This window comes from Scyliorhinus canicula, chromosome 20 (assembly GCF_902713615.1).
Source record: "Scyliorhinus canicula chromosome 20, sScyCan1.1, whole genome shotgun sequence".
Taxonomy (NCBI): domain Eukaryota; kingdom Metazoa; phylum Chordata; class Chondrichthyes; order Carcharhiniformes; family Scyliorhinidae; genus Scyliorhinus; species Scyliorhinus canicula.
In genome coordinates, this window is record NC_052165.1 from 7,735,653 (window position 1) to 7,760,623 (window position 24,971).

General features: G+C 45.0%; 1 protein-coding gene across 5 annotated transcripts in view; it reads right to left on the reverse strand.

The window, feature by feature from the left end:
• Positions 1-8,020: 8,020 nt before the first annotated feature.
• The window catches only part of dock4 (dedicator of cytokinesis 4), a 440,672-nt gene continuing 423,721 nt past the window's right edge, over positions 8,021-24,971 (reverse strand). For all 5 annotated transcript variants that reach the window (XM_038780165.1, XM_038780167.1, XM_038780164.1 and 2 more), the window contains one exon: positions 8,021-12,398. In XM_038780165.1, coding sequence (XP_038636093.1) covers positions 11,970-12,398 — 429 coding nt within the window. In that variant the 3' untranslated portion in view covers positions 8,021-11,969. The remainder of the gene's footprint in view (positions 12,399-24,971) is intronic.

The following is a 24,971-nucleotide window of genomic DNA, read 5'->3' on the forward strand; positions in this document are numbered from 1 at the left end:
GAGGGGACATAGGACACCCCTACCTGGTTCCCCCGTGCAGTGCAAAATACAGCCCATGTAAATCTCGTGGTTTTACTGATTTAGTAAGTATCTTGAATCTCAAATTTTGTTCCATTTGAACAAAACGTTACTGGGTCCAAACTGGATCTCTTCCCTGGAACCCAGGGTCCAGCAAAGGATCACAATATTCAGGCTAATTGGGAGTGAAATAGACAAAGAGCAAAATCACTGTCAAACCTAAACTTGGTTTCTGGATTAGTTTGGAATTGGGGTCTCGGTTTGTAGGAATGAAAATTAATTCTATCAATATCTTGTTATATTGTTACTGTTCGTACCTGGAACACATATATTCAGCTATAGTTTTCTAAACACAACACAGCTCTGCTTTTAAAAATTGGAAGTACGCTTAAACAAACAGAAGAATTGTCAACCATAAAAAACAACCGTACAAATCATAAGACAAATTGGAGATAAAATGCTTTCTTTATTTTCCTTCATTAACATTCTGGAATAGTCTGTGTGCAATCAGTGATTGAAACCATTGCAAAACCTCCTCTATATAAAGAAGTCATATCTGGCAGTTTTGTATACAACATTCAGAACGTGGCATCAGTGGATGGTTACCAATGAAACACTATGTGGTGCTTCAAGTAATCAGAAAACACTGACTTACAGCAGGTGAACTTCATATATACAAAAATATCATACAAGACAATACTGTAAGCTAGTTTGATACAGTTTGGATATTTTGACACCTTATCAAGATTTAAGAAGCAAAATTAATTGTACAAACATTTTTTTTAATAAAATACAGTCATTTAGGCTTTCATGTGCTTTGACCACAAATTACATTATTGATAAGTGATAAAACTCAGCTTGTTGCAAAAGGAATCAGAGTTAGAGAAATCCAGTACTAGCATTTTAATAAATGCTCAATAAAACTAACATGTTCCTATGAGCTTACATATCATCACTAAACAGCATATAAATACTAAACATATATTAGGAATTTGTTCTTCCAACATTCAATGTTGTAAGTTAATATGGCTGAATTCTTATAAAAAACACTTATGTACAATCTTAATAGATAAACATTTGGCAACGTAACAACATTCGCACTGTAATCTGTTCTCATTTGAATATTAAAAAGGTCAATTTTATTTGTGAAAACTTCTACAGAAATTTTAATTTTGTATTAAAAAGTATTGATTACTTTTAAGTTCTTCAATTCACCCAAGTGTTTATTTTTTTTAAAAATGCTTTCAGACTATTTCTTTTTCTTTTTTTTGAAATACAAAGTCATTGAACTGAAACTAGGCATAGAAATAAAGCTATGCAGCATTTGCATTTATGTTATATATGGGACATGTTTTTAAACTGATAATTCATTGTTCTAACTCATAGTTGGATACAGCATGCACAAAGGCAATCTAGAGCAACTGGAATTTCCAAAAATAACATTTTCAAAAATTTGATTTCAGTAAATGCACTAACTTCGCAGGCCAGACTATCCATGATTAAATGATTTAACAAAAGTAAAACATGTTTTGTGCTTAATCAAAAAGGAACAAGTAACCTCGTATCAGAACCTGGTCGCAAAGATACTTGGTGTGTTGAACCGTATATGAACAGCACAGTAAGCAAATGTTAAAATATTCTAAGCCTCTGAAGGTAATATATCGGGAGCTTTCTTTGTTTACTATTGATGTTATATTGATTTTTCATAGATTCTTTTAACCAGTGCTGCTAGACAAAATTGCACTGAACATCGACATGCCAAAGCTCGTATCCATAATGCATTCTTTTTTACAGCAGCCATAAAAAGGGCATTTAGTAGAACAGCAACATTACAGTTATTGTATTTTACATTTACAAATAACAAATGTAGTTCATCTTAATTAACACACTAGAAATCCTGAATTTCTATACAATGGCAATACAGGTTCCCTTTCAACTTATGTTGCTCTTAGATTAAACCGGCATTATTAGCTTCTTCAGAAATTGAGATCGCAAAATTAGTTCATTTTAAGTGCTCAGTCCAACAACAAAGGGGGGACCTGGGATTGAATTAGTCAGGCTTTGGAACTTCACAAATGCTCACAGAGTTAAAGGTTTTTCAGCAGCTAAAGCAGAGGATTACTTAGTACTTGGTCAAGACGCGATAATCAATTTAAAATCAATAGGACTAAAATGGGCAGCAGCACAGAATAGGGGATAGCGAGTTGGCTTCTACTCCTGTTTCCTTGGAAAGTAAAATGAGGCGGAATACGTTGATATGTTATCAATCATTTTATGCTGCCACGAGAGGTGAATTTCACACCCAATAAGTTCGACATAAATGAGATGCCATTTAGAAAGGCTAAAAGGGCCCAAAGCAAATAGAGTTTCAGGGTTAGATAGGTACTTCTCACAAGAGGCAGAAATGGGATTTGTCAGGCTTTGGAGATCATTGCAAGGAGGTTGCTGGACACGGGTAGGTACCAGAATATTGAAAATGGGCTATTGTAGCATTCATATTCAAAACGTGAGACAAAATAAACATGGGAAACTATCCATTAAAAAAAAATGGAATGATCAGCAATAGTAAATTTGAGGATTATCTGCATATATAGAATCTGACAAACCTTAACTCCTTTTGAGGAAATCACAGCCACACAGACTGAGGATGTGCCCATGATATGGTATAGCTCAATGTCCAGAAGGTTTTGAAATAAAGTTCCACATGAAAGGCTGTTAGTCATACTCAAAGCTGTCGTAACTCAAGTTATCTCCAGGGAATATGGGTGCGAAATGACTGAAAGGTAGATGATGAGTATTTATCAGGTAGGGTGGAGTGGGATACTCCAGGGCTTAGTTTTGGCACCACCGCTGTTTCTAATTTACAGAAGTGACATTAAAAGCAAAAGGGATAACTCAAACAATAGAATGAGCTCAGCATATTTAGCAGCTACAAGAATTTGGCTGTGTCAAATTCCTGTAACTATCTCCCTAACCGCAGTGGGCATACCCATCACATGGACTGCAGTAGTTCAAGAAGGCAGCTCTCCACCACCTTGTCAAGTGCATTTAGGGGTGTGCAACCGAGTGCTGGCTTGGCCAGCGAAGCCCACATCCTGTAAATTAAGAAACAACTTTTTAAAAAGATGGGATAAATACAGACAAAGGAGGAAAAATTATTCAATGCACACACTCTATAAAATGATGACGATGATGATGAAATAGCTACAGATAAAGCTGAGAGAGATTGCTGAGTCTAGTAGGTCATCCATGACCAATCAACACAGATCAGCCATTCAAATACAGAGCTGGGCAAAAAGATGACAAGTCAGGCGAAAGTATGGTTAAACTGTACTGCACTATAGTCAGACTGACTCTTCAGTGAAAACAGAAAATACTGGACAATCTCGGCACGTCTGACAGCTCTCTGCGGAGAGAAGAGGGCGAAGCTTTGACAAAGAATCAGCCAGACTCGAAACGTTAGCTCCGTTCTCTCTCCACAGATGCTGTCAGACCTGCCGAGATGGTCCAGTATTTTCTGTTTCTCCTTCAGATTCCAGCATCCGCAGTAATTTGCTTTTATCTTAAGTAGTGAATCTATCCTGGTTTCAACAAGAAACATGGGGCACGATTTTAACACTTTCAAAACCACCCAGGAGCCCAAAGTTAAAATCAGACCCAAAGTGTCAGCCTTTGTCAGTGGCGACAGTCTTGCCGCTAAATCAAAGGATTGTGGGTTCAAGTCCCGCTCCAGGGCCTGAAGTTTACTGTCCATGGTGGTGAGTGGGAATCTGATGTGGAAGTGTGTGGATTGCCACTCCCCCCTCCCCCCCAATCCCCCGTTCTCGTCCCCATCTTTGAGAGATCTACAATCATATGGCGATTGGCCAATTAACAGCCACCGCACTGGTTTGCAGCTTCAAGGTGTGCTAATCGCCCAAGTGGCCATGGAGGGCAGGGCATCCAGGCACCGAGTTGCCAGATTGTGACCCAGAAGGGAGACACGACCACTCACTTAAAGGGGCCCCTGATATGGGATTTTGTCAGGTCCACAGGAATAGTAATCTTCAAGGAAGAGGATTTTGATGTGGCTTGCAAATATTTGAATGCATTGACAGGTGAGTGCCAATTTTTATTAATTCTAAGTTATGGAAAGATTTCAAAGGAACATGGCAGGAAAGACAAAGTTGAATGCTTTTCGACCATAACTCTGATGAATAAGGGAGGCTGTTAATCCTCCATAGATGGCCAAGAGAAGTGAGCAAGCTGATGACCAGGCAAAAGGATAACAATGGCCCCAAGGTTCAATGACAACTCCCTGTGAGCCCTCCAGGCTGTAAGTGCCAAGCAGGAGGGTCCTCGTGACAGATGACAGAAAGAGGAGATTAACTAAAGCAGCCTGGAAGGAAGTTACAGTGATGGCCAACAGCCTTCAGGTTGTCAAGTGAACCTGGATGCAATATAAAAACTTCTTCAACAATCTTTTAAGAATTTCCAGGGTGAGTGAGGCTCCATTACGCAGATGCCTCCATTCATGGAGGGATGTGGTAGGTTTCCATCAGGACTGTGCACTGACCAATACTACAAGGTGAAATGATGCACAAATTCCACTGTCAATGACCCCAGGGTCTATGAAGGGGGTTGTGGGGTGGAAGAAGTATAAGAGGTACACTGTTTTTTTTGGCACTGCAGATTGTTCAGCCTGTGGAGTTCTCAGAGACCACACATGTGAAGGAATGAGTGCGTGGGAGATTCAAAATCACTGGATTGTCACACTATTTTTGCAGAAGAGGGCTGATAATCCTCAAGAAAGAAGTAAGGTAGGTGTGACAAACCTAGCCATCCTCACCCCCACCAAAGTGGGGGTTTTGGAACTCGTCACAAATGATTGGAGCCAGTTTATTAGGAGAGGTGAAATTGGAGGAGGGCCCCATCGTGATGAGATTGCAAGGAACAGTCTGGTACGTTATGAAATAAATATTGATGGTAACTGATCGAGAATACGAGCACATTTGCGAGGATTCACACCTTAGAACAAAAGGAACCACAAACTGGTGAGGACACGTCACAGTAGCATCTGCAGCTACTGGAGACCAGGATAAAGAAGGCCTCTGCCACTTGGAGTGTTGGAGGACAGCAAAATGCTTAGTTACAGTTGAGGACCTAGCCTCTGGAATCATCTGTAATTCAGCAGATGCTGGACTTCTAGTGAGGTGTGTGTATATGTAGCAGAGATACCAGAGGATTAGGGTGTTCTGGCACAACCAGAGGGTTTAAAGGTGTTCATCCACAGCATAAGCCCTGCGATCATCCACTCAACAGAACATCCAGCTTCCTCCATTAACCGACTGGTGACTCTCAAAGAGTCAAACCCAGCAGGTACTGTGGGCAGCACGGTAGCACAGTGGTTAGCACTGTGGCTTCACAGCACCAGGGTCCCAGGTTGAATTCCCAGCTTGGGTCACTGTCTGTGTGAAGTCTGCACGTTCTCCCCGTGTCTGCGTGGGTTTCCTCCGGGTACTCCGGTTTCCTCCCACAAGTCCCGAAAGACGTGCTGTTAGGTAATTTGGACATTCTGACATTCTGAATTCTCCCTCTGTGTACCCCAACAGGCACCAGAATGTGCCGAATACGGGCTTTTCACAGAAACTTCATTGCAGTGTTAATGTATGCCTACTTGTGACAATAAAGATTATTATTATTATTACTACATGAGTACGCATTTTGACCTGCACTCTATTACCTTGTCTGTGGGCTCAGGGCCCTACAGGCAGGGCAACAGGCGGCCGAGAAGCCTGCAGCCACATCCAGGAAAGCAGGGAAGGCCAATTGGGCGTCATGACAGAAGTGTGCAGCAGCTGACGCCATCTGGAGGCAATCACAGGCATGTTCTGTTGGGGCATCCTCACCTCTATCCCGCTACCATAGGCACAGATACCCTCGAGTGCCTCAGCAACAGAATGGCCTCCTGTCACTGTGCAGGACGCAACCACCATGTTGGGACCCTAACTGTCTCAGGCAACCAGAGGGCCACCACAATAGTCATCACTGGCAAGGGGACATCAAGGACAGCAACCTGTCTCCACCAGAGCTGGAAGCAAAGGAGGAGCACCATGCTGTACCACTCAGAGTAAAGAAAAACCACTAGTTACACTTTGGTGCACGAGTGAATTTGCAATTTGCATTAAAAAGGGTTGTGTGTAAATAAACAATGTGTTGTGTAAACATCCTGGAGAAGAGCACTGGTTCATTCACTGTGTAGATTAATGGCTGGAGATGGGATTCCATGGAGGGACGTTTTGAAGGTTTCTTAAACTGCAACCAGTGGAGTAGCATGGTTTGGATGTTTGTGATTTTAAGAGATGAGGAACTGTTCTTTTGGTGATGACAGACAAAGGAGGATGATGAGAAGAGGTTTTGATGGGCGGTGTTATTGGAATATTTGCAGTATCAAAGCTTCCTTAGTTTCACACCCATCTGGACGTTCCTTGGCAGGGCCTTGTACATCTGGCTGTGTAGGTCAGACCTCCATTTCCTCCATCTCTTCATCAGAGGAATGGATCGTCTCCCTTGGCTCTTCCAGGTAATCCCCTCTCTGGAGTGTCAGGTTGTGGAGAGCACAGCAAAGGATATTTGTTGAGGTGACTCATGACACCAGTTCAGGACCCCTGGATGATCCCGAGTCAGAGTGAAATTGTCTGCTCGATGATGGCCCTGGTTGTGCCGCGGTTCTCATTATATTAGCACTCGGGATCATCCAGGGGTCCTGAACTGGTGTCATGAGTCACCTCAACAAATATCCTTTGTTACCCAGCCGCCATTCTTCCAATGCATCAGGTCTATTAAACCTACCTGGTATTCCAAAGAAGAATCATATAGAACTCAAACTTGGTTTATCTCTCCTCAGATGCTAGACCTGCTAGGTTTTTCTCGCACTTTCCATTTTAATGACGCTGAATACTCCTGATAATGTCCAGGGATTCAGGAACCTCCAAGAGTAGCAGGTCAAAGCCTACCAGTAGTCTCTCCTGCTAAAAAGTCAGGCACAGGCCCTACTCTAGCCTTTATATCCACCCTTACAACCAGTTATGATAAAAGACAAGGCTCTCACCTGGTGAATTTCACATGCTGGGACCTAATTATTGCATCAAAGATGTATTATTGCAATCAGTTAGACTGCTAATTAGCGTAAATGGCCACTACTTGCTCATTTCAAAATAGTGGGCGCGCTCCCAATTTCAGAGCCCGCCCACCCACCGTATTATTGCAGAGCAGTGATGATGCTGTCGGGACCCCAACCTGATGTCACTATTACATCATTGTTGGGTGAAAATAGTCCCATTTTCACATGGAAAAATTTAACCCCAGGACTTGAAGACATAATTGAATCTAGCCGAGACTTCAGTGCAGCACTGTGGGTCTACGCTGCTGAAAACACTTTCTTTTGGATTAGACATTATACCAAGATCCTATCTCCCTTCTCAAGGGGATTTTAAAGATGGTATGCACGAATTTGAAAAGGAGCAGGTGAGTTCCCTCGATGCCTTGTCAGTTTATCACTCAATCAACATGAGTAAGAAAGAGAGTTTTAATCTTTATCGCCTTGCTGTTTCTGCGATCTTGCCTTGGTTCAAATTGGCTGCAGTGTTTCTCATGCATTGTGAAAGATGCTGTATCTTCCTTCCAAACCCTGGTATGGCCTGAAGGTTCTTGTCGAATCCCAAAACTTTGAGTTATGGGGAGTTACGTGATTCAGCCTGCCAAAAGATGATGTTTGAGGTATATGATAGAATTACAGGAGTGAGAAAGGTAAATCTGGAACATTAATTAAATTATGAAAGGAGGGGGCGGCATGGTGACGCAGTGGTTAGCACTGTTGCTTCACAGCACCGAGGACCTGGGTTCGATTCCGTCCCCGGGTAACTGTCCGTGTGGAGTTTGCACATTCTCCCCGTGTCCACGTGGGTCTCACCCCCACACCCACAACCCAAAGATGTGGAGGGTAGGTGGACTGGCCACACTAAATTTTCACAGTAACTTCATTGAAGCCTACTCGTGACAATAAGCGATTTTCATTTCATTTCATTTCATTTCAAATTGCACCGTCATTTTAAAAAATGATGTAAGTAGGACTGGGGACACAGGTTCCAATTAGCAAAAGGTACATTTATGACTGATTTCAGGGAATTCTCCGCTTAAAAGGATGATTAATACATGGAATAGATGGTAAAGTGGAGTAGTGCAGGACAATAACCTGGACCCACTTCGGCAATTGGATGCTGAAATCGGGGACCTTTCAATTGATGGAACAAGATATGGGCCACGATGTCAAAGCCAGCATTTCACTGGCTATCCCTAAGCTCTGCTGAGGTGGTGACCCGCTTTCTTTTCAGATAATTCGAGCGGCGTAACGCAATTCAAGACAACAAAGAATCAGATGTAGATTAGACTGGACAAGCAAGCTGGATTTACTTCCCAGGGAACGTGACTGAACCTGTAGAGCTTTTACAGCAATCATGGTCAAAGTACAAGGCCCTTTCATAACCACTGCAAAAATTTGGCAATGGTAATTGAACTGCTGTTACTTGCAACAGCACCGAGATATTTTAAAATAAAGACAGCACCAATTAGAAGATACCAAGTTTTTAAAAAAAATAGAAGACGTTGCTTTGGTACTGAAAAAATTAAAACAAGCTCAGAAGATTTCTCAATTCATCCTGCCTCCCCAATTTTCTCTGAAGTGGACTGTGCAGACGAACAATATATGTTGAGATATCTAATGAAGAATCCAATTAAAAGTAGTTAGTAACTGCAAATGCTCAGGATGTGACAAGAGATACTAGATGCAATTTTGGCTCCTGGCGGTGTCAAAGGTAAAGGGTGGACACCCCAGTACCTTTAATTTGTTAACCTAGACATTGTTAGCAGTGTATTTATTCAACCTTGGGAGCAACAAACAAGCCCAATGCTGTCTCAGTCCAACAACCACGCGCACACACATTTTAGCAAGAGCTGCTGGATAGCGATTAGGGAGCAGGGCATGATTTAAGGTTAAGGGACAGGAGGTTTAGAGGGGGTATGAGGAAAAACTCTCTCACCCAGAAGGTGGTTGGAATCTGGAACTCACTGTCGGAAAGGGGGGTAATGGTGGGAATCCTCAACATTGAAGAAGTATTTAGATGAGCACTTGAAATGCCACAGCATATAAGGCTGGAAAATGGGATCAGAGTGGATAGGTGCTTTGATGGCCGGCGTGGCCACGATGGGCTGAACGGCCTCTTTCCATGTAAAAACTCTTGACTCTCTGAATTCATCTATAGCAGGAATGTTGAAATCATTTGAGGGGCACCGATTACCTTCACAACTGAGATGTAACTCAGCACCAACTAGCAAGCTGAAAGTACAACCTTCTGGGCATTATAACTCAGTTACCTACTGACTAAACCAACTGAGCAATTGGAGCAGCAAACCAATTACTTTGCTTGCCAAAGAAAATCACTGACAGGGATTGACATGAAAGGTGTTATTAAGGTATTCCACAGGCCATTTTATGTCAGATGTCAATTGTACAAAGAGACCACAATATAAAAAATAAACAACTATTTATGGATCTCAATCTCTGAGGATTGCTTTGAATACTTAATAAGGAAAAAAATACATTCCTTTTTAAAACAGAAAAAAGTAACTATGTTACAGAACATTTCAGCCAAAAGTCTTTGAAATTTCACAAAAGCCATTATTTGTAGCCTTCATTTATAAAACGGTGGATTTTGTATGGTCCACGATCTCCTTCATGTAACGCTTCTTGATATAACTGTCTAAAGTTGTCGGTTATTGAAGCATATTGGAAAGATTCTCGGATCCCAACTTTGCTATTGACAGATTTCTTGAGTTCTAAAACCGTGCGACATAGAACTGTACACTACTTCCACTGTCTCCTATTGCTTCGACGTCACTGAACCTGCTGAGTTACTTAAAGATTAATGTTGCTTCAACATTAATTTCAGTCTTCAGTAACTCTTCCAAGAAACATATCGCGAGGGCATAAACATTCACTTCCCTTTTACACATGATTAGGTGCCATGGCAGATAGTGACACATTTGTGTCACTCACACTCTTGGATACTTTTTGTGCTTTTCAAATATTGTTCAAGTTAGCCCTTTAATCATTTTTGCAATCAATTAATACGTTAATGTAATTGTTAAAAATGCGTCCTCTCCATTAATAGTGACATTTTGAAATCGGAACAGAAATTCAAGATACTCATTTTGGCAACTCCTTTCTGAACTTTGCTTCCTGGATAATATTACACTTTACTATATGAAAATGAGCAAATACATTGTTAGCTGTATGGGTTGATAAAGGCTTCTGGCACCAGAATAAGTAGTCCCTCCGTAAACATAGCCAAATGCCAGACCATTACTTCAATATACTCTATGCAACCTAAAAGTATTCAGGCAGGCACTTGACCGACAGAAAGGAAATCCACGTAAACAGAATTTTTTAAAACTAAAGATGATAACTACAAGGCCACAAACAGTTTGTGACTTTTGACGTGAAGGGAAAAAACAGATACTAAATGTATTTTTTTTTAAATCTCATAAATAAGCCCAAATCTGCATATTGTCTGTTACATGGTGACATTTCAGGCAGCTTCTTTAGTTTATGAAATTGATGTGATGTCACAACAAAGATCATTGCCCCACAAATATGATCGTCCAGAGCTAACTCCCACTCTGTAAAATTTAGAATTGAAAATGCAGACATACGTCTTAAGCTAGTAAGACCTGCAAAATCTTGTGTAAAGTTACAATTTACTTAACAGACATTACAGTACAGTACATGAGAGCTGGTGGAAAATGATTATCCATCCCCAACTTGTACCCCATTTAAGGCAGCTGTATTTACTTGCATGCAACATGGACACTGTTTACATCAATTTATGAGGGAGAAAGGAATAAAAGGGTACAATGATTGAGCGAGATGAGGCAAGATGGGAAGAAAAATCATGTGAAACAAACATCAGCATAGACCTGTTGGGCTAAATGGCTGGTGCTGTAAATTTTATATGAAGGATTTTGGGCCAAGTCGTAAATAGAGTTTCTGGTGACAAAGGTGTTTTTCTGCTTTCCTCCAGAACTGGGCAATTAGGCAAGGGCTCTGCTGACCGTGTACAGTAGTCTGTTGGAGATATTACAAATTTACACTGTTTGGGGAAAATTGGTCATTTTTTGTCTCTGTGCCTTTTTTGGATGTGTGAACATATTTCATTTTAAAATAAAACCCATAAATATGACTTCTTGCCCCTCATCACCTACTTATGGAAAAATAGATCAAGGATTTCAAAACAGTAGGCTTTTTTGCTCTTCTATGCTGATACTTCCATATTTTGCTGAAAAATTCAAATGTTACAGCATAATGTGCTTAAAAACAAAGATAAAGAGAGAGAAATGGAGAGAGTACAAGGAAGAGAGATAAACAAGAAATATCTCCTTCCAAGTTAGTTTCAGGAGGAGAGCTATCTCTCATTCAAAAATCATTAATGAAAGGATAAACTAGTTGTATCCAATCCTTTCTGTGCAAACATCAAAATAGTAACCAAAGTTGAATGGATGCTTTGCTCTTGTACCAACCAATGTGCTTGTTCATAAATCCCTGGCTAACAGAGGTTACGAATAATAACACACGTGTGTAAATAGCACTAATGCAAATTGGGGAAAATTTAACTCCTCATTGCTACTATTGAATAGCCATTCTGGTCATGTGCAAGTTACTTTTTTGTTCTCCATCCTGACCTATTGCATAATACATTGTTCCATTATTTATCTGTAGGATCACCGTAAACAATGGGTACAAACATGTGGTCAAAATGGTTTTAAGGTGCCCACCTGGATTCTTTTGGCCAAATTAGCATTTAGGTTGAACAAAACACACATCTCTGCAAGTGTTGCGAGCATTTTCTTCAGTTTCTCTATAGTTGCGATACTTTGCGAGGCTGAGATCTCGGTCGGGCAAGGATTTCTTCCATTCTGTTTTCACCTTCAGACCTATGTACACGGAGTACATGGGGTTTCGGAGGGAGAGCTGGTGGCTCCCCACTGGGAGGAACAGACAGGCTATGAGGTAGAGGAGCTCGACGTCTTGACGTTCCCGTGCCATGTTCAGATAGGTTGTAGCGTGGTGGCATACAAGCAAAGGTCCCATTCTCTCTTTTGATTAATTCTTCAGAGCCAATTAAGGTACATGTAATTGTTCCGTCAGTCAGGGTGGTCTCAGTCATGCTTCCTCTGCTCAGGGAGGAGATACCACTGCTACTACTTCCAGACAGCACAGGCGAGTTGTAAACTGGCCCCAAGCATTGATAATCAGTAGGAGAAGGTGTCAATGATTGAACAGAACTCTGTTGGTCAAGAGGAGGAAAAACGTTACAAGTTGCAATATCAGAAAGCAGATCGATTTCATAGAATATGCATTGAATAAGCAACATTTATTATTGAAACCTAAAATGAATATAAAAAAATACACAGCAGGTTCATTGGTTTTTGTTCGAAAAAGATTACATTTTGGGGTACAAGCCCTACAACGGACTATTCAAAATTTTAACCTATATTCTCTTTACTGATGCCAGTGTGCCTGCTCTGAATTTCCCTTGGATTCTCAATTTGCTTTTGTACATGCTGATTTTGTATTTTTACACTTTAAAAATCTACTGCTAGAAATGGGGAGCAATTTCAGCCTGACACATTTCATTCATCATTTTTTCACAGTACTATCAAGATTTAGATTGTGAGTGGAGACTGATGATTACACGTTACTCACTACAATCGGGAATAAAAGGCAACTCAGTTACTTTGATATACATTTTGCATAAAAATAGAAACAATGAACAGCTGACATCAGAAGCATCAGATCCCCAAAACACCATGGCTGCATACATGCTGGTGCAAGCATAATTACAGCTGTACTAAGTCCCAAGCTGTGATTTCACTTCCTGAAATATATTTTTCCAAAAATAAATTTCTATTTAAATTTTAAAAAATAAACGCAAAGGTTTAACTCCAGTCCTGAAAAGCATCTAATTTATTTTTAAATACGCAAAGTTAATACTCTGGCTCTGCCAACGCTGGCAATAAAAACACAGCATGAACTATTAACTAAACATATTCCATTTGTTACAATCTACAAAGAGACAGATAACTTTAGAAAGATTCAAACTTCTAGTTAATAGCTGAAACGTTTATCACTACAAAATGTCATGTTTTAAAACTTTCACTGTAACAAATGGCTAAAACACTAATGTCTAAACATGATCCTTTCAAGGCAATTTATACTTTAAACTACAGAAAGGAATACCCCACCTTTTATTATTCTTAGCTCAACCAATAAAACACGCTTCACAGATGTATTTTACACTGCCCTTTATATAGATATTCAATTTTCCCAGAATCAATCCAAAGTGATTCTTAGCCCCCAAAAGTATATTCCTGACCTTTTCTTTCCTCAGTCTGGTAACTTGCAATCTTAGAATTGTCTTTCACAGTCAGGTTTTCTGTCACAGAGATTCTTCGTCCAGCCCAAGATAGGCAACTCTTCCAGCCTCGTTTTAACTTCCCACTAATTTGCTCTTTTCAATCCGGGAAGTTTCCACAAGCAGTCCTTTGTGGTAAACCAGATCCAGGCAAGCTCCAAACACCATCTATAATATTCATCTATATTCTAGGAAAGCCTGCAACCTGGATCTTTATAATGACTTCCTCTGCATCCTTCCCAATGGCAACGTGAATCATATTGGTTGTTTTTTTGAGGTAAAAATGCGAATTGGCTATCCTCCAGAGCCCAACTCTTTTTCCTCTAAGAACTAAATGGACAGTTTAATACACAGCTGTTTTGAACCCTACATTCTCAACACTTTTCTGGGACTTTGGAGACTCTGGGCGGGATTCTCCCGCAATTGGTGGGGCGACCCGTACCGGCGCGAACCACTCCGGTGTCGGAAAGTTGCGGAATCCTCCGCACTTCCGGGGGCTCGGCCAGCGCTGGAGTGGTGGCGCCGTGCCAACCGGTGCCGAAGGGCCGCTGCCAGCCGGCGTGAGTTGGTGCATGCACAGGACTGCCAACACGTTCTGGCACATGCACAGAAGCGCCGGCATGTTTCCTGCGCATGCGGTTTCCTCTCCACGTCAGCCATGGTGGAGACTTACAGAGGCTGCCGCGGAGAGAAAGAGTGCACCCATGGCACAAGCCCGCCCACAGATCGGTGGGCCCTGATCGCGGGACAGGCCACCGTGGGGGCCCCCCCAGGGCCGGATCCCCCCCGCGCCCCCCCCCCCCCACCCCACCGAGGACCACGCTAGACAGCTGACAAGCCAGGTCCTGGCAGGATGGACCATGTCTATTTCACGCCGGCGGAACTGGCCGAAAACGGACGGCCACTCGGCCCATTGGGGCCTGAAGTATTTCCCGGGGGGGGGGGGGGGGGGGGGGGTGAGGAGGCCGGTGCCAACGGCCCCCGCCCAAAAGCCGGCGTCGGAGAATTCAGCAGGCGCCGTCGGAGCGGCGGGATGGGATTCACGCCGCACCCCCCCCCCCCCTGAAATTACTGACATTTTAGATTTCAGTAATCTTGACTTAAGCTATATTCTGATTTTCAGCCTATTTTTATGTCATATCTGAGCTCCCCCACACCCTTCCCCCAGGATTTCCATCGCTCTCATCATCTTCTATTGACCGTAGGCCTATTTATTCAAAGATATTCCCGGTAGCACTGTGTTTAGCACTGCTGCATCACAGCGCCAGGGACCCGGGTTCAATTCCAGCTTTGGGTGACTATCTGTGTGGTGTTTGCACGTACCCCCCGTGTCTGCGTGGGTTTCCTCCGGGTGCTCCGGTTTCCTCCCACTCTCCAAAGGTGTGCAGGTTAGGTGGATTGGCCACGCTAAATTACCCTAAGTGTCCAAAAAGGTAGGTGGTGTTACCGGGTACTTTTTCCAAGGGCCGGTGCAGACTGAATGGGCCGAATGGCCTCCTTCTGTACTGTAAATTCCATGATTTTATGTTCACACAAAGCTCATATCTTTATTATCTTCATGCTTCTGTTCATTGTGTGTTGCAGCATAACAAAGTGCCATAGTGCTGTGTTATAATGTTCCTATATCATCTAAAGTGGTCATATTATCCTGTTCAGTGTCTCACATTTCTGTACTTGAAGAACACTAAAATACCAATGATTTTCTCCAGATATTATAATTGATCTCCAAGTATTGTCAGCACTTCATGTTTTAAAAAAATATATATTTTATGAAAGATTTTCATTTATAATAAACTTGCAACAAACTAACAGAAAAGACAGATATTACACAATATAATATAGCCAAAACCCAACAGCGGGCACCTCTGTCTTGTACCCATATTCAAAGAAAAGTACCCAAAACTCAAGGCATTGGTACGGAAACTAGCCGTATGGGCCCTACACAATAACTTAACCCACAAAATGAACCTATGCTCCAAACCGAACCTCCCAAGTATCTCAAAAGGTACCCACAATCCATCCTGTAAATGCTTTCTCAGCATCCATGGATACAGTCACCTCTGGCTCAGGCACAGGAGAGAGGGAAAGATCAATATTCAACAACCGTCGTATAGTGGCTGACAATTGCCGACCCTGAACAAAGCCTGTCTGATCTTCTGCTATCACCACCAGGAGTCAGGGCTCCAGTTGTAACGCAAGAAGCTTGCTGTCTGTGTTTAATAGCGATATGGACTATGGAGACCTTGGGCGGAATTTTCCGACCTCCCGCAGGGTCGGGGAATCACCCGTGGCCGGCGTAAAACCCTCCCCCGCCGTGGCCGGAATTCTCCGCCACCCGGGAATTGGCGGGAACGGGAATCGTGCCCCGCCGATCGGCGTGCCCCGCCGATCGGCGTGGCCCCCCGCGGCGATTCTCCGGCCCGCGATGGGCCGAATTCCCGCCGCGGTCAGGCCTCTCCTGCCGGCGTGGATTAAACCACCTCTGTGCCGGTGGGATTGGCGGCGCGAGCGGGCCCCCGGGGTCCTTGGGGGGGGGGGGGGGGCGCAGGACGATCGGACCCGGGGGGTGCCTCCACGGTGGCCTGGGCAGCGATCGGGGCCCACCGATCAGCAGGCGGGCCAGTGCCGTGGGGGCACTCATTTTCTTCCGCCGCCGCCACGGCCTCCACCATGGCGCAGGCGGAAGAGACCCCCTCCACCGCGCATGCGCCGGTGGTGACGTCAGCGGCTGCTGACGCTCCGGCGCATGCGCAAACTCATGCCAACCGGCCCCCAGCCCCGACGCCGATCGGCGTAGCGCCAAAGGCTGTTGGCGCCAGTTTTGGCGCCAGTCGGCGGAGCGGGAGCCACTCCGGCGCAGGCCTAGCCCCTGAAGGTGCAGAGAATAACGCACCTTTGTGGAGGCCCAACGCCGGAGTGGTTGGCGCCACTCCACTACGCCGGGACCCCCCCCCCCCCCCCCCCCCCCGCCGGGTAGGGGAGAATTTCGCCCCTTGTCCTTCTTCAGTTTAAGAGAGATAGAAGCCTGCGAATGTGTGGTGGGCAATGAACCCCCGGACAAGGAGTCATTGAACATGTCCTCCATCAATGGTGTCAACTGACTAAATTGTGCTAAAGCACGACAGGGCTAAAGCACGACAGGAAAACCATCGGGGCTAGGAGCTTTATCCGTTTGCATCAATCCCATACCTTTTAGTATCGCCTCAGGGCTTAACCGGGCCTCCAAATCCTCCTGTCTCTCGCTCTCCACCACCGGAAAGGACAACCCATCTAAGAATATCAACGTCCGAACTCCCCTCTGGGGGCTCTGACCTGTAAAGTCTCTTATAGAATGCCTCAAAAGCCGCATTAACTTTAACTGGGGCTGAGACCAACCTGCCACCCGAATCCCTAACCTGGGAATCATCTCCCGGGAAGCCGCCTCAGCTGGTGGGTTAAAAGACGACTTGCCTGCCCCATATATTCATAAAATACCCCCGTCAAGCGCTGCAATTGGCTCACTGCTTTTCCTGTGGACAACAGTTCAAACTGCGTCTGTAGATTCTCCCCCCTCGCAAGCAGCTCCGGGGTAGGATCACACGAGTACCGGTGGTCTACCTCAAGGATAGCCGCCACCGCCTTATCTAGATGTGCCTTTTAAGAGATAATCTCCCCTCCGATAACCACTTTAAGGGCTTCCCACAGCATGGAATGTGCAACAGACTCATTCTTGTTGAACCAAATACATTCCTCCGTGGCAGTAGGCATAGAACATAGAACAGTACAGCACAGAACAGGCCCTTCGGCCCTCAATGTTGTGCCGAGCCATGATCACCCTACTCAAACCCACGTATCCACCCTATACCCGTAACCCAACAACCCCCCCCCTTAACCTTACTTTTATTAGGACACTACGGGCAATTTAGCATGGCCAATCCACCTAACCCGCACATCTTTGGACTGTGGGAGGAAACCGGAGCACCCGGAGGAAACCCACGCACACAGGGGGAGGACGTGCAGACTCCACACAGACAGTGACCCAGCCGGGAATCGAACCTGGGACCCTGGAGCTGTGAAGCATTTATGCTAACCACCATGCTACCCTGCTGCCCACAAAACCCCTTGTCCGTTAATATCATTACATCCAACCTCCACGGTGGGCGTTGAATGGGGCCCGACTCCAGAAGTTCACAAATTGTGGAGCATGGTCCAAAATAACTACAGCTGAGTAATCCGTCTTCCTCACCCATGGGCGAAGAGACCTACACATCAGAAAAAAATCTATCCTAGAATAAACCTCGTCGACGTGAGGGAAAAAACAAAAATTCCTTATCTCTTGGGTGCATAAACCGCCACAAATCTGCCACCCCATCTGCCCAGATCATAGGCCTAGATTGACCCAATTTAGGATCAAGTACACAGTTTAAATCTCCAAAAATCAGTTGATGCCTATCCAGATCAGAAATGGAAGCCAACTTCCCCCTCACAAACACTATCAACCCAATTTAGAGCGTAGTCATTGACCAATACCACCAACGTTCCCTCCAAGGTATCTGCCATTAGTGTCCTCTGTGGTGGTATGATTCGCATAGCTGTCTGCCATTGGTGCAAAACACTGGCTTACCATTGGCCCTGGTCGGTCATGTGCCTCTCGACCGATTGGTTGAGACCAGTCATGTGACGGCTCCCCGATTGGTCGAGAGGCTGAGTTAACCCCGCCTCCAGAGTGAGGTATAAATACCCAGAACGCCCGGCGGACGTCCATTTACTGTAGTCGACCGCAGGGCTAACTTCTAGCTTATTAAAGCCTAACTTTTGTACAGCAACTCGTCTCGCGTTCGATTGATTGTTCATCATCCTCCATGGTCTTGATTGCCGAAAAAGGAACCCATTTGTTAATTAAAGTCCTCTCCCCGTGCCCTATGGTTGAGTTGACCAGGGAGAACTGGTGGATGTGGTTTATGTTGACTTTCAGAAGGCTTTCGACAAGGTCTCACCTAGCAGATTACTACGTAAAGTTAAAGCACATGGGATTGCGGGCATTGACTGGAGATGGATAGAAAGCTGGTTAGCAGACAGTAAGCAAAAAGTTGGAATAAATGGGTTTTTTTCCCGATTAACAGGCAGAGACTAGTGGGGTACTGCAGGGATCTGTGCTCAAACTCCAACTGTTCACATTATATAGTACTGATTTGGACGAGGGAACTAAATGTATTATCCCAAAATTTGCAAATGATATAAAGTTGGCTGGGAGGGTGAGCTGTAAGGAGGATACAGAGATGCTTCAGAGGGATTTGGACAGGCTGAGTGAGTGGGCACATACATGGCAAATGTAGTTTAATGTGGATAAATGTGAGATTATATGTTTCAGTAGAAAAATAGGAAGGCAGATTATTGTTTGAATGGGTGTAAACTGAGAGAGGTGGATACTCAGCGGGACCTTGGTGTCCTTGTGCATCAGTCGCTGAAAGCGGACAGGTACAGAGGGCGGGAAAGGCTGCAAATGGTATGTTGGCCTTCAGAGTGCGAGGAGTTTGAAAAAATTATTTTTATTCAAATTTTTATCAAAACATAATTTTTTGCATAACAACATTTAACACAAGGTAATCGTTAACATTATGTACAGGAAAAAGAACAAGAATATGTAACAATTCCCCCCCTCCCTCCGAGTTGCTGACATTTAATGCTCTCCAGGAAAGTCGAGGAACGGCTGCCACCTCCGAGAGAACCCCGTCATGGATCCTCTCAAGGCAAACTTTATTTTCTCCAGCCTGAGAAACCCAGCCATGTCACCAATCCAGGTCTCCATACTCGGGGGCTTCGAGTCCCTCCACATTAAAAGGATCCGTCTCAGGATGACCGGGGGGGCCAAGGCCAGAATGTCGGCGTCTTTCACTGCCTGAACTCCCGGATCGTCTGACACACCAAAGATCGCTATCTCTGGACTCGGCACCACCCGCGTGTCTAAGATCTTGGACATTGCCTCAGCAAATCCCTGCCAGAATCCCTTAAGAGCCGGGCATGCCCAGAACATATGGACATGGGCTGCTGGGCTTCCCGCACACCTCACACATCTATCCTCAACCCCAAAGAACTTGCTCATTCTGGTTGCCGTCATGTGTACTAGGTGGACTACATTAAACTGGATTAAGCTAACCCTGGTACATGATACAGGCCAATTAGCCTAACCTCGGTTGTTGGTAAAATTCTAGAATCGATCGTTAAGGATGAGATTTCTAAATTCTTGGAAGAGCAGGGTCGGATTAGAACAAGTCAACATGGATTTAGTAAGGGGAGATCGTGCCTGACGAACCTGTTAGAATTCTTTGAGGAGGTGACAAGTAGGTTAGACCAGGGAAACCCAGTGGATGTGGTCTATCTGGATTTCCAAAAGGCCTTTGATAAGGTGCCACACAGGAGGCTGCTGAGTAAGGTGAGGGCCCATGGTGTTCGAGGTGAGCTACTGGCATGGGTTGAGGATTGGCTGTCTGACAGAAGGCAGAGAGTTGGGATAAAAGGTTCTTTTTCGGAATGGCAGCCGGTGACCAGCGGTGTCCCACAGGGTTCAGTGTTGGGGCCGCAGCTGTTCACCATATATATTAATGATCTGGATGAAGGGACTGGGGGCATTCTAGCGAAGTTTGCCGATGATACGAAGTTAGGTGGTCAGGCAGGTAGTGCTGAGGAAGTGGGGAGGCTGCAGAAGGATCTAGACAGTTTGGGAGAGTGGTGCAGGAAATGGCTGATGCAATTCAACGTGAGAAAATGTGAGGTCTTGCACTTTGGAAAAAAGAATCCAAGCATAGACTACTTTCTAAACGGTGAGAAAATTCATAATGCCAAAGTACAAAGGGATCTGGGAGTGCTAGTCGAGGATTCCCTAAAGGTAAACATGCAGGTTGAATCTGTGATTAAGAAAGCGAATGCAATGTTGTCATTTATCTCAAGAGGGTTGGAATATAAAAGCAGCGATGTGCTACTGAGCCTTTATAAGGCTCTGGTTAGGCCCCATTTGGAGTACTGTGTCCAGTTTTGGGCCCCACATCTCAGGAAGGACATACTGGCACTGGAGCGTGTCCAGCGGAGATTCACACGGATAATCCCTGGAATGGCGGGTCTAACATATGATGAACGACTGAGGATCCAGGGATTGTATTCATTGGAGTTTAGAAGGTTAAGGGGAGATCTAATAGAAACTTACAAGATAATACATGGCTTAGAAAGGGTGGACGCAAAGAAACTGTTTCCGTTAGGCGAGGAGACGAGGACCCGTGGGCACAGCCTTAGAATTAGAGGGGGTAAATTCAGAACAGAAATGCGGAGACATTTCTTCAGCCAGAGAGTGGTGGGCCTGTGGAATTCATTGCCGCGGAGTGCAGTGGAGGCCGGGACGCTAAATGGCTTCAAGACAGAGATAGATAAATTCTTGATGTCGCGAGGAATTAAGGGCTACGGGGAGAATGCTGGTAGGTGGAGTTGAAATGCCCATCAGCCATGATTGAATGGCGGAGTGGACTCGATGGGCCGAATGACCTTACTTCCACTCCTATGTCTTATGGTCTTATGGTCTTATGATGATGAGGAATTAACCCTGTTTAGGGCATCAGCCCACAGACCCGCATCCAGCTCCCCCCACTTGCCCTTAAGTTCCCCCACTGGGTCTTCCTCCGCCTCCTGAAATTCCTGGTAGATGTTCGACACCTACTCAGGTGCCAGAGACCACCCTATCTTGCATCCTGCATGGGGGTAGCAACGGAAATGTCACCGCGTTTTTTTAAGAAAGGCGCATACCTGAAGGTATCTGAAGGCATTTCCAGAGGGCAAATTGAATTTCTCCTCCAGCGCTTTCAAGCTGGGAAAGGTCCTGTCTATGAACAGGTCCCCCATCCTTTTAATACCTGCCCTATGCCAGCTTTGAAACCCTCCGTCTATCTTGCCCGGGACAAATCTGTGATTGTTGCGCATCGGGGTCCAAACTGAGGCTCCCTCCACCCCCCTGTGCCTGCTCCACTGACCCCAGATCCTTAGTGCAGCCGCCACCACCCGACCTGAGGAGTAGCGTGCCGGCGAGAACGGCAGAGGTGCCGTTACAAGTGCCCCTAAGCTGGTGCCTTTGCATGAGGACGCCTCTAACCGCTCCCACGTCAACCCCTCCCCCAATACCCATTTCCTAATCATGGCTATATTAGCCGCCCAATAGTAGCTGCAAACATTCGGCAGCGCCAGCCCCCCACCCCCCCCTCCCCCTCCGCCCCCCCCCCACCACCCCCGCGTTCTAGGTACAGTCTCTTTACTCGCGGGGTCTTATTTGCCCAGACAAATCCCGAGATGATCTTGTTCACCCGCTTAAAGAAGGACTTAGGGATGAAGATGTGAAGGCGCTGGAAGATGACATAGCGAGAGGATTTGAGTATAGGAATAGGGATGTTTTACTGCAATTGTATTGAGCACTGGTGAGGCCACACCTGGAGTATTGTAGCAATGTTGGTGTCCTTGCCTGAGCGCTGTGAAGGTTTACGAGGCTGATTTCTGGGGTAATGGGACTGTCATATGAGGAGAGACTAAGTCGGTTAGGATTATATTCATTGGAGTTTAGAAGCGTGAAAGGGGATTTCATAGAAACTTACAAAATTCTGACAGGATTAGACAGGGTAGATTCAGAAAGAATGTTCCCTATGGTGGGGGAGTCCAGTACTAAGGGTCATAGTTTGAGGATAAAGACTGAGGTGAGGAGAAATATCTTCACCCAGAGAGGGTGAATCTGTGGAATTCATGACCACAGAAAGTAGTTGAGGCCAAAACATTCTGTGATTTCAAGAAGGAATTAGATATAGCTCTTAGGGCTAAAGAGATCAAGGGATAGGGCGGGAAGGCCGGATCAGGGTATTGACCTGGAAGATCAGCCATGATCATAATGAATGGCGGAGCAGGCTCGGAGGGCCGAATGGCCTCCTCCTGCCTCTATTTTCTATATATGTTTATATGTATGTTTTCACTGGGCCACCCAACCCCCTTACATTCCAGGTGACCAACCAAATCGGGGCCTCCCACCCTCACTCATCCCAGAGTCAGCCATTTCCTGGTTTTCCTAGGACTAGTTGAGCACAGTGGGCTAAACAGCTGGCTTGCAATGCAGAACAATGCCAGCAGCGCGGGTTCAATTCCCATACCAGCCTCCCCGAACAGGCAGCGGAATGTGGCGACTAGGGCCTTTTCACAGTAACTTAATTGAAGCCTACTTGTGACAATAGTGATTATTATTATTACTTCCACTGAAAGGGATTATCAAGCAACTGCCCATAAAGTACAGGCACATAGCCCACCCAAGATGGCCACCAATCCCACCCACTAAATGAAACAAAGAAAAGTCCGTAATTACCAGTGAACGAACCCTCGTCCCTCCCCCCAAATATACATATTGATCACATGAAAACGAACTATACTCCCTCCCAGCCAACCCCAAAAAAAACAAAACGCTAAACTCAGTAAACCCAACAAAACTGGTTCAAGGAGTTGCAGCTCCTCCCCCCACCTCACTCCTGTTAGCTAGCTAACTTTACTGCTAGCGGGGCAGCCCCGATCCAGGATAAAGAAAAAGGGAAAACATACTGCACGTCCCGGCGATAAACAAAAAAAACTTCTATATAAACCCGTGCCCATACAAAAGACAAATTCCCAACAGGAGCTATACATTTCCAACAATATTACATAACACGACACCCCTCATACCAGTTACCACCCCCCCTCCCCCACCCATCTGTGAAACAGCCATCCTGCCCAAGAACAAAGAAATACCAACAGAGATATGCAAGATGCCCCAACACCCTGCCTCACCCACAACAATCAAAGACCTCACAGAGCACAGTTAACTTGAGCCAAGTCCATGCTTTTTTACAAAAGCATCTACCTCCTCCGGCACATCAAAATAATAGTCTTTCGACTCATGGGTTACACGCAGCATCACCGGGTACACCACACGGAACCAAATTCCTTTCTTGTAGAAGGGGCCCTGGCCTGTTGAAAGCTGCCCGCTTCCTCACCAGCACAGTTTCAACATCTTGGTAGAACCTGATGAGGTTACCTTCCCATTTCCAGTCTCTGTGTTCCTTGGCCTACTTCAGGTCCCGTTCATTCTCCTGAAAACTGTGAAACAGAACGATGACTGCCCGAGTTGGTTCGTTCAGTCGGGGCTTCTGCCGGAGTGTCCTACGAATCTTGTTCAGCTCCGGAGGGAACTTGTGTCCACCCTCCCCCAATCAGTTGTGAGAAATATGCAGTGGGAGCCAGGCCCTCATAACCTCATGCGACCCCACAACTGAGGTTCTGCCTCCTTGAGCGGTTCTCAAGATTACCGACTTTGGCCCTCAGCAACTTATTCTCGCGAATTACCATGGCGATCTCAGCTTCCAACAAGTCAATTTGCTCACCGTGTCTCCTCAAAGTCTTCTCCACTCCTTCCAACCCCTCGCCATGCTTCTTCACAGTCTCGGGAGGTCTTTTCCACTTCTGATCTGATAGGATCCAGGGCCTCAGCGCTCAACATTCGGAGGCTATCCGACATCGCACTCCACTGCTTTTCAAACTGCTCATCTAACTCCATCGATAGCATACCGGCAAGCATGTCCGCCGTTATCGGAGCGGTCACAGTCACTGGAGCAGCCTCCGCCATTTTCTCCATAGGGGACCAAAGCGAAGCCAGTCTGTCAACGAATTTCTGTCCGCTGGTTTCTTACCCCCTGCTTGCTCGGCATTTTTCTGATGCTGGCACCTTGCGTCTTCAAGTGGATAGGTTTTTCACCGGAATTACCTCCCCCAATCGAGCAAAAAGGGACAAAAAACAAATCCCTTGTGCGCCTCTTCTCCTCACGTGCCACCACCGGAAGTATAGCTTTTCATGCATTTGTTTCAAAAACAGGACATTTCTGGAAACACGCAGATCAGGCAGTTATTTAAGGAGTGAATAGAGGTATTAACATCTTTGGGGCAAACCCATCTGTTGAAGCTAAACAATTTCAGCAGAGAGTCTGCACTCTAAATATTAATTCCTGTGGCTTCTTCACTGATATTATCTGACTTGCTGAGCACGTCTATAATTTTCAGTTTTTCCTACTGACAGTTTTTTGCTTTTAACGGTTTGCTTAATAATTTCACAAAGAGCTCACTAATATCGCACATCAATTGGCGAAAAGTGCTGAATAATATGCAAAGATCAGACAGCAGACATGAAAGCCACAATCATGATGGAAAGATGAGATGTTTCAATGCTACAAAACACAATACCAGTTAAAATCAGCAGCTGCCTTCAATAAAGAACCATGTTTACGGTTTAATACTTGCCCTCGATCATCATGTTTTACTATTACATGTCAGAACAACATGTTTTTCAAAAATGATTTGAAACCGAAGCCTATACTGAAGGACAAAGGATAAGGTGGATGTTGTTAGAAATTTCATCTCAAGTCGGGA